This window comes from Triticum aestivum, chromosome 7A, assembly GCF_018294505.1.
Source record: "Triticum aestivum cultivar Chinese Spring chromosome 7A, IWGSC CS RefSeq v2.1, whole genome shotgun sequence".
NCBI lineage: Eukaryota > Viridiplantae > Streptophyta > Magnoliopsida > Poales > Poaceae > Triticum > Triticum aestivum.
In genome coordinates this window covers 624,054,799-624,063,461 of record NC_057812.1, presented here as the reverse complement: position 1 = coordinate 624,063,461, position 8,663 = coordinate 624,054,799, and the positions used below count along the sequence as shown (strand labels likewise).

General features: G+C 50.3%; 1 protein-coding gene across 1 annotated transcript; it reads left to right on the top strand.

Annotated features, from left to right (window-relative positions):
* Positions 1–307: 307 nt before the first annotated feature.
* Positions 308–2,637, top strand: LOC123148741 (probable xyloglucan endotransglucosylase/hydrolase protein 23). The gene is made up of 3 exons (XM_044568229.1): positions 308–667; positions 1,754–1,947; positions 2,051–2,637. Exons 1-3 carry the CDS (start codon positions 392–394, stop codon positions 2,466–2,468), a joined length of 888 nt encoding a protein of 295 aa, XP_044424164.1. The 5' UTR covers positions 308–391; the 3' UTR covers positions 2,469–2,637.
* The last annotated feature ends 6,026 nt before the right edge of the window (positions 2,638–8,663 follow it).

Below are 8,663 nucleotides of genomic sequence, written 5' to 3'. Positions count from 1 at the left end.
CAGCACGCCACCGTGAAAGATACGAGTAATCATTTGCGCGACTGCCACGTCGTATCGCACAGCAGCCACGTCGGCCGGCTGCCGGAGAGATGAGCCAGCGCGACCCATACAGCCACGGGCACACAGCATGTCCCACTGACCCGATCCCCCGGTGCCGTCGACTCTGTAGCCCCGTCGTGTTGCCGAGACGCGACGTCCCGGCCACACGGCCGTGGCCACATAAACGCGGCGCCCATGCCGGCCCGCCCCGTCCCCGCACCCGCTGGCACTTGGCGAAAGCGCCCACGACGGTGCCCTTAAATTGTTCACGAGCCCCCGTCGCCCCACTCCTCTCGCTTTCTCGCCACATCTCGCCGTCGACCGCCACCCCGTTTCAAAAACCACAGGAGAGATGCCGCGCGGCTCCATCTGTTGGCTGCTGCTGGCCGTGGCGCTGGCGGCGGCCGCCGTGGAGGCCGGCCGGAGCCGGAGCCTGCACCGGGACTTCGACGCCGTGTGGGGGAAGCGCAATGCGCGCTTCTTCGACGACGGCCGGGTGGTGGAGCTGGCGCTGGACCGGGAGACCGGGTCCAGGCTGGAGTCCAAGGACCGGTACCTCTTCGGGCGGTTCGACCTCGACATCAGGCTCGTCGCCGGCGAGTCCGCGGGCACCATCACCTCCTTCTACGTAAGTGTACATGGATCTCTCTGCTGGTCGACTGCATTTTCCTTCTCGTTTCCGCCTGCCTGATTAACCGGCATTGGCCATTTCGTTAACTGGGAGTAGTAAAAAAAAGAGTTGGGCATGTTCAGAGTTCAGACAGCCCAGTTACCCACACGAGTTCGACACTCGTCATTCCTAGGGTGAATTTCGCTTGAGAAAGCAAAGGGTAAAAAATCTCGAGCAGATTAAGGTGAAAATTGTCTTGTTTGGGTCCCCTGCATTTGTCGCTAAAACGTAGTCCCCGGAGGAAACAAGTGTGAATTCAGAAGCTCGCCGATTGGGAGGTTAACTGACGCCCAACTGCAGTGAATTCTGTTCTGGTTGACGCATAAATGTTTGCATAATTGATGAATTCAATTGGGCTTTTGCAATGAATTGGGGCGCCAAGTAGTAGTACCAGTAGGGACACAGATCTGCCGTGCTACACTTAATTGTGTGTACCTACATGTCCTAAAGCCTAAGGATACGACAGAATTTCATGTTCTTTTGAAAAATGTGAGAGCGTCACCATAAAAAAACAGAGAGAGAGAGAGCATCGTCCTCTCCCGGCAGTTAACACATGGTGTACATTGTCTTAATTAAGTCTTGAATTCTATTAAAGAAACATTCATGCTCAACTAGCCGGGTCTGTCTTAGACGTGAATTCCAGTAAGCCCGACTAGACACCATCTGAATACTGTATTCTTCAGGAGATAGAGTCTGGTTCTGCATTATTCAGGCGACAGAATCTGAAACTATTCTGCCGTTTTGAGGAGGGGAAAACAATAATTTTCTCGGGCATAAGTAGTCATGGTGAACTAGCCAGGCTATTCTTAGGCATGAACAGCCAGGTTTGTTCTTACGTGGATTCCACTAAGGCCGACTAAACACTATCTGAATATTGTATGTATTCTTCAGGAGAAGCAACCTTGATTCTGTATTCTTCGGGCGACAGAATCTGGAATTGTTGTGCCCCTTTGAGCATATGTAGTTCATGGTGTCCACGTTAAATCTTCTTTGCGTTCCATTTCAGTGTATAACTAATAAGAAAGATAATCGACGTTGGTGCAGATCTGCACGGGTGGCGCGCGGCACGACGAGGTGGACTTCGAGTTCCTGGGCAACGTGAGCGGCGAGCCCTACATCCTGCACACCAACATCTTCAGCGACGGCAAGGGCGAGCGGGAGCAGCAGTTCGTGCTCTGGTTCGACCCCACCGCCGACTTCCACACCTACTCCATCCTCTGGAACCCGCTCAACATCATGTACAGATCTCTTCTCCACAGCACCATCTTCATCATTCATCAATGGTCCATCCATCATCCTTCCTGACATGCATGATCTTGTCGATTGATTGATCGAATGCAGCCTGTACATCGACGGGACGCCGATCCGGGTGTTCAAGAACAACGAGGCGAACGGGGTGCCGTTCCCGACGCGGCAGCCGGTGCACGTCTTCGCCAGCATCTGGAACGCCGAGGAGTGGGCGACGCAGGGCGGGCGCGTCAAGACGGACTGGTCCGAGGCGCCCTTCGTGGCCGCGTACCGGCGGTTCGACGCGACCAGCGCCTGCGTCTGGCAAGGCGAGGCGTCGCCCACGCGGTGCGGCGGCGACCACCTGCCGTCGTCGGCGTCGTCGTGGATGGCGCAGCGGCTGGACTGGTGGAGCTGGATGACGCTCAACTGGGTGCGCATGAACTACATGACCTACGACTACTGCGCCGACCGGAAGCGGTACCCCCACGCGTTCCCCACCGAGTGCATCATCCCCATCGGCAGGATCTGATCTGGTCTGATGCCGTCCATCAGTTCGTTCATGCGTAGCCTAGGCGGTAGAGAGAGTACGCTTTGTCTCGTGACTCGTTTGCATGCAGGGATTGGATTTGCTGCCGGCAGAATGTAAAGAGCGGAAAAACACAAATGATCGGAGCGCTTTGTTTCTCCTCGTTCGATGAGCTTTTGTGTTAGGCGCTTCAAATCGATTTAAGTTTCTTTTTTTTTTGCGGGAAAGAGAGTTTCATTTATCAGGTTATGATTACAATCAGCAGCAACAATGCTCACAATCTCGTCGGGAGGCATGCGCAACCAGCACGCAGTCCGCTGTTGCGTTCGTCCCATTTGAGCAAGAGTATGGCTAGCTATGTTTACACTACTCCTGATCTTGATTATATGGATCCTCCTTTCTTAAGCCAGTAGCGATCTGATCTCCATCACTTTATGAGTATGTGCTGATCAATCTTGCCCAGATGCTGAGATCATTTGTACAGCTTCGGCACAATAGGTCTCCACCACAATGTCCAGTGTAGTCCAATTGAGGGCTAAAATAATACCTTCATGAATTGCTGCCAACTCGGCCTCCAACGTGTCCATGCAGTTCCCAAAACCTCTGATTGCAGCAAGCATCACAGCCCCAGTGTGATCACGGAGAAGCATCCCACGAGCGGTACCATCCGTGAGCAAAAAGGACCCATCGACGTTGAGTTTTGCGCGGCCGGGGGCTGGCGGTGTCCAATGTTCCACATGTGGTATGACCTTCTGCTTCCATATGGGCTCACCAAAATAATCCACCACCTGTTTACCTTTGGTCAGGTCCGCATCAGGGTATTGTTCCAACGACAATAGCGATGACACATAGCTGGCGAGGAAGCGACGAGAGGCCTCAATTGGAACCGCTGGTTTATGGTGGGTTACTTCATTGCGAACATGCCAAGCCCGCCATAGGATCATCATAATGAAGAGTCATTGGGGAACACTCCGTTTCTCAAGGAGATGGAAGATCCATTCCGTCTCAGTATCCTGAAGGTCGGCATCATTGGGGAGGTCCCAAACTTCTCTCATAGCATTCCAGAGGCCGGCTGCATGGGGGCAGCGAATGAGGGCATGATGAGCATCCTCCGTGTCATGACCGCATATGGTGCAAGCCTGAAGAGATTGCATGTGTTTCAATTTTTTTGTAGCTTATGTAGCTAGAGATTCATGTGCAGCTTTCCATGCAAATATACGTACTTTTGGCGGCGCTTGACTCTTCCAAATCAAGTCCCAGACAGGGCGCCAGCCATCCGGACGAGCTGGACGCTCCAGAATCATTTGTAGACATTTTCTCCTGTAAACCAAGAGAGTATGCACTTTTCATGGAAAACAAGCCGCGGTTATCAGGAAACCATGCCACAAAGTCAGACTCCAGCCCTCACAGGGTTTGATTTTCATGATCACGTCAATGTCAACTTGATAAAAATATTGTTGTAGCAGCCTTCTGTTCCATGTTCCATCAGTGTTCAACAGTTCAGCAACCCATTTGAGACGGCAACGTCTTCTAGGGGTAATGGGCCGGCATGAAGTGCCACGGGGAATCCATGGGTCTCTCCATATCCGGACCTTTGCACCGTTACCTATGCGCCATATAATTTCTTTTTTCAACAGTTCGAGGCCGTACTCAATAGCTTTCCAAGTGGAGGATGCATTACCCGTAAAAACTGGTGTCTACCAGTGGCCCATTTGGGTAGTACTTAGCCCTGAGCACTTGGGCACAAAGACTATCAGGTTTTTCTAATAATCTCCATGCGTGCTTAGCCAATAGAGCCTGATTAAAAATCTGCAAGTCTCGGAAGCCCATGCCTCCGCATGTATTTGGTCTGATCATGCAATCCCAGGGAATCCAGTGTGTGCGCCGCTGATTCTTACTAGCACTCTATCAAAACTCTCTTACCATTTTCATAAGATCTTCACAGAGCCCTGCGGGTAGTTTAAAAACACCCATCAAAAAGGTTGGCAAGGATTGAGCGACCGCTTTGATGAGAATTTCTTGTTGGAAATATGCCCTAGAGGCAATAATAAAATGGTTATTATTATATTTCTTTGTTCATGATAATTGTCTATTGTTCATGCTATAGTTGTGTTATCCGGAAATCGTAATACATGTGTGAATACATAGACCACAACACGTCCCTAGTGAGCCTCTAGTTGACTAGCTCGTTGATCAAAAGATAGTCGCGGTTTCCTGACTATGGACATTGGATGTCATTGATAACGGAATCACATCATTAGGAGAATGATGCGATGGACAAGACCCAATCCTAAGCATAGCTCAAAGATCGTGTAGTTCGTTTGCTGTAACTTTTCCGAATGTCAAGTATCATTTCCTTAGACCATGAGATTGTGCAACTCCCGGATACCGTAGGAGTGCCTTGGGTGTGCCAAACGTCACAACGTAACTGGGTGACTATAAAGGTACACTACAGGTATCTCCGAAAGTGTCTGTTGGGTTTGCACGAATCGAGACTAGGATTTGTCACTCCGTATGACGGAGAGGTATCTCTGGGCCCACTCGGTAATGCATCATCATAATGAACTCAATGTGATCAAGTGGTTGATCATGGGATCATGCATTACGGCACGAGTAAAGTGACTTGCCGGTAACGAGATTGAACGAGGTATTGGGATACCGACGATCGAGTCTCGGGCAAGTAACGTACCGATTGACAAAGGGAATTGTATACGGATTGATTGAATCCTCGACATCATGGTTCATCCGATGAGATCATCATGGAGCATGTGGGAGCCAACATGGGTATCCATATCCCGCTGTTGGTTATTGACCGGAGAGGCGTCTCGATCATGTCTGCATGTCTCCCGAACCCGTAGGGTCTACACACTTAAGGTTCGGTGACGCCAGGGTTGTAGAGATATTAGTATGCAGTAACCCAAAAGTTGTTCGGAGTCCCGGATGAGATCCCGGACGTCACGAGGAGTTCCGGAATGGTCTGGAGGTAAAGATTTATATATAAGAAGTCCACTTTCGGCCATCGGGAAGGTTTCGGGGGTCGTCGGTATTGTACTAAGACCACCGAAAGGGTCCCGGGGGTCCACTGGGTGGGGCCACCTATCCCGGAGGGCCCCATGGGCTGAATTGGGAGGGGAACCAGACCCTAGTGGGCTGGTGAGCCCCCCCCCCCTTGGGCCTCCCCTGCGCCTAGGGTTGGGAAACCCTAGGGGCGGGCCGCCCCCCACTTGGCTTGGGGGGGAGCCACCCCTTGGCCGCCGCCCCCTTGGAGATTCATCTCCTAGGGCCGGCGCCCCCCAAGGCCCCTATATAAAGAGGGGGGGAGGGCAGCCGCACCCTTGCTCTTGGCGCCTCCCTCTCCCTTCGTAACACCTCTCCTCCCCGCTTGCGCTTGGCGAAACCCTGCCGGGATCCTGCTGCATCCACCACCACGCCGTCGTGTTGCTGGATCTTCATCAACCTCTCCTTCCCCCTTGCTGGATCAAGTTGAAGGAGACGTCTTCCCAACCGTACGTGTGTTGAACAGGGAGGTGCCGTCCGTTTGGCACTAGGTCATCGGTGATTTGGATCACGAAGAGTACGACTCCATCAACCCCGTTCTATTGAACGCTTCCGCGCACGATCTACAAGGGTATGTAGATGCACTCCTCTCTCCCTCATTGCTAGATGACTCCATAGATTGATCTTGGTGATCCGTAGAAAATTTTAAAATTCTGCTACGTTACCCAACATTTCTTTGCCGCCACTGGAGTACTCTCCCCACTGAACCATTCTTTTTAATAGCTTTTCTTGAATGCTCTGAAACTTTCCTCTGGTCATACGGCCCTCTGGGGTAGGCAGACCCAAGTATTTAGGCTCAAATTCCAGTTGTGTGACTTGTAGCACATGCTTGATTTCCTCTTGTACCACTTTTGGGCAAGCCTTCCCAAACATCAAAGAGCATTTATCAGTATTGACCAACTGTCCGGTACCTTGCGCATACGTGTTGAGGACATGCTGCACCCGCAGAGCTTGCTCAATTTCTGCTTTAAAAAAGAGCATCGTATCGTCCGCGAATAACAAATGTGAGATACCAGGGGCTCTACGACATATCCTCAGAGGCTCAATCTGCTTGTCATTGATCTCTTTCTGAAGTAATGCTGAGAGGCCGTCTGCAACTAACAAAAACAAGAAAGGCGACAAGGGATCGCCTTGGCGGAGGCCACGGGACGGGGTAAACGAATCCAGCAAGGTTCCATTGAATTTGACAGAGTAGCTCACTGTGGTCACACATGACATGATCCAGCCGATCCACCGGTGAGAGAAACCTAAGCCTTTCATCGCCTTTTCAAAGAAACCCCGGTCCACTCGATCATAAGCTTTTGACAAGTCAATTTTGTATGCACAGAAGTTCTTCCCTGGGTTTGTGTTCTGTTCGATGAAGTGAAAGCACTCAAAGGCCACGAGGGCATTGTCTGTAATTAGCCTTCCAGGGACGAACGCACTTTGGTTCACCGAAATGACATCACCAAGAATGGGCCTTAATCTGTTTGCTAAGCATTTTGCAATCACCTTGTAAAGTACAGTGCACAAACTGATAGGCCGGAACTCGCGCAAGTTCGATGGTTGATCCACTTTAGGGATGAGAACAATTGCGGTATGATTAATATTGGCTGGCATGTTACCCGTAGCAAAGAATAGCTTGACTGCTACAATAACTTCCGTTTTTATAGTCCCCCAATTCCTTTGATAAAACCTGGTCGGGAAGCCGTCTGTACCTGGAGCCTTCGGTGGCCCAATCTCAAAGAGAGCATCTGATATTTCTTTGTCAGAGAACTCCTTACATAGGGCTTCATTCATATCTTCAGACACCTTTTTTTCAAACAAATTGACGATGTCACTTGGGTTCAGATTGGGGTCCCGAGAGAAGAGATTCTGAAAGAAATGTGTGGCCATCCCTTCGAGCTCAACCTGTGAGGATGCCCAGTTGCCATCATCCTTCTGAAGTTTCACGATTTTGTTCTTTTTTGCACGCCACATTGCTTTCCGATGGAAAAAAAATTGTATTACGGTCCCCCTCTTTTAGCCAGTTAACTCTAGAGCGCTGCAACCAAAGCATTTCCTCTTTATATAAGAGTTCATTCAGCTTGTCCGAAAGCTTCCTCACCTCCTTACTGTCAGCTCCATGCAGCAGCAAACTATTCAATTCAGAACAGACTGATTCAAGCTCGCGAAGTATGTTACCAAACTTGCGACTGCTCCAAGCTTGCAACGATTTCATCGCGCTTCCTAGGCAATCCTGGATAGCGCCCAGGTCACTCTTATCACCAGCTGAAGCCCAAGCCTGTTCAATAATTTCTGGCAAATCAGACGCCCTTTCCCAAAAGAGTTCATACTGCCGGCATCATCTCTTATTCTGTGGCAACTTCTCAGCTTGAAGACGGACCAGCAGTGCACAATGGTCAGAACATGAGGAAATAATGTGTTCGACCGAGGCATCAGGGAAAGTATCTCGCCAACCTGCATCAGCCACGACACGATCGAACCTCACCTTGACGTTCTTCCTACCTCCCCTTTTATTATCATAAGTGAAGGGAACTCCTTTAAAGCCCAGATCAACAAGTTCGCAATCATCAAGGGCATCACGGAAGGCCACCATTTGCCCTTAAGCTCGAGTGGTAAAGGAAAAGTGCTCAAATTGCCATAGCGCTTCGTTGAAGTCGCCCATGACGGTCCATGGCAAATCTGACTTGGATTTCAACTGCCTCAATGTGTCCCACATTAGATGTCTATTTTCTGCCTTTGGCTCTCCATACACACAAGTTAATCTCCATGTCACAGCATCTGGAGACGATCCCACATATGCATCAATGTATCGTTCATTGAGATCTTTTATTTCCACATATAATTGCTCATCCCAAAAGAGGGCCAGCCCTCCACTGAACCCTGCACAGCTTATTCCTGCAAAGCCTCTCAGGCCAAGCCGATTTCTCAAACGTCTTACGTTCTCTTTATCTTGTCTAGTTTTACAAAGGAATATAAAGCTGGGATGATGCACTTGATTGAGGGACACCAGGTCGCGGACTGTCTTGGAGCCCCCAATTCCTCGGCAATTCCACGCCAAGCAGACTGTATCTCTTGTCGTTGCTGTTCTTTGTAATAACGGCGACAGAATAGCAGTAGGATTCCTGATACAACCACCAGGGTCGAACTGTGTACCTG

Coding starts and splice junctions, on each gene's coding strand:
- LOC123148741 (XM_044568229.1), top strand. CDS start 392: ATGCCGCGCGGCTCCATCTGTTGGCTGCTGCTGGCCGTGGCGCTGGCG. Junction 668..1,753: donor GCACCATCACCTCCTTCTAC/GTAAGTGTACAT, acceptor ACGTTGGTGCAG/ATCTGCACGGGTGGCGCGCG. Junction 1,948..2,050: donor TGGAACCCGCTCAACATCAT/GTACAGATCTCT, acceptor GATCGAATGCAG/CCTGTACATCGACGGGACGC.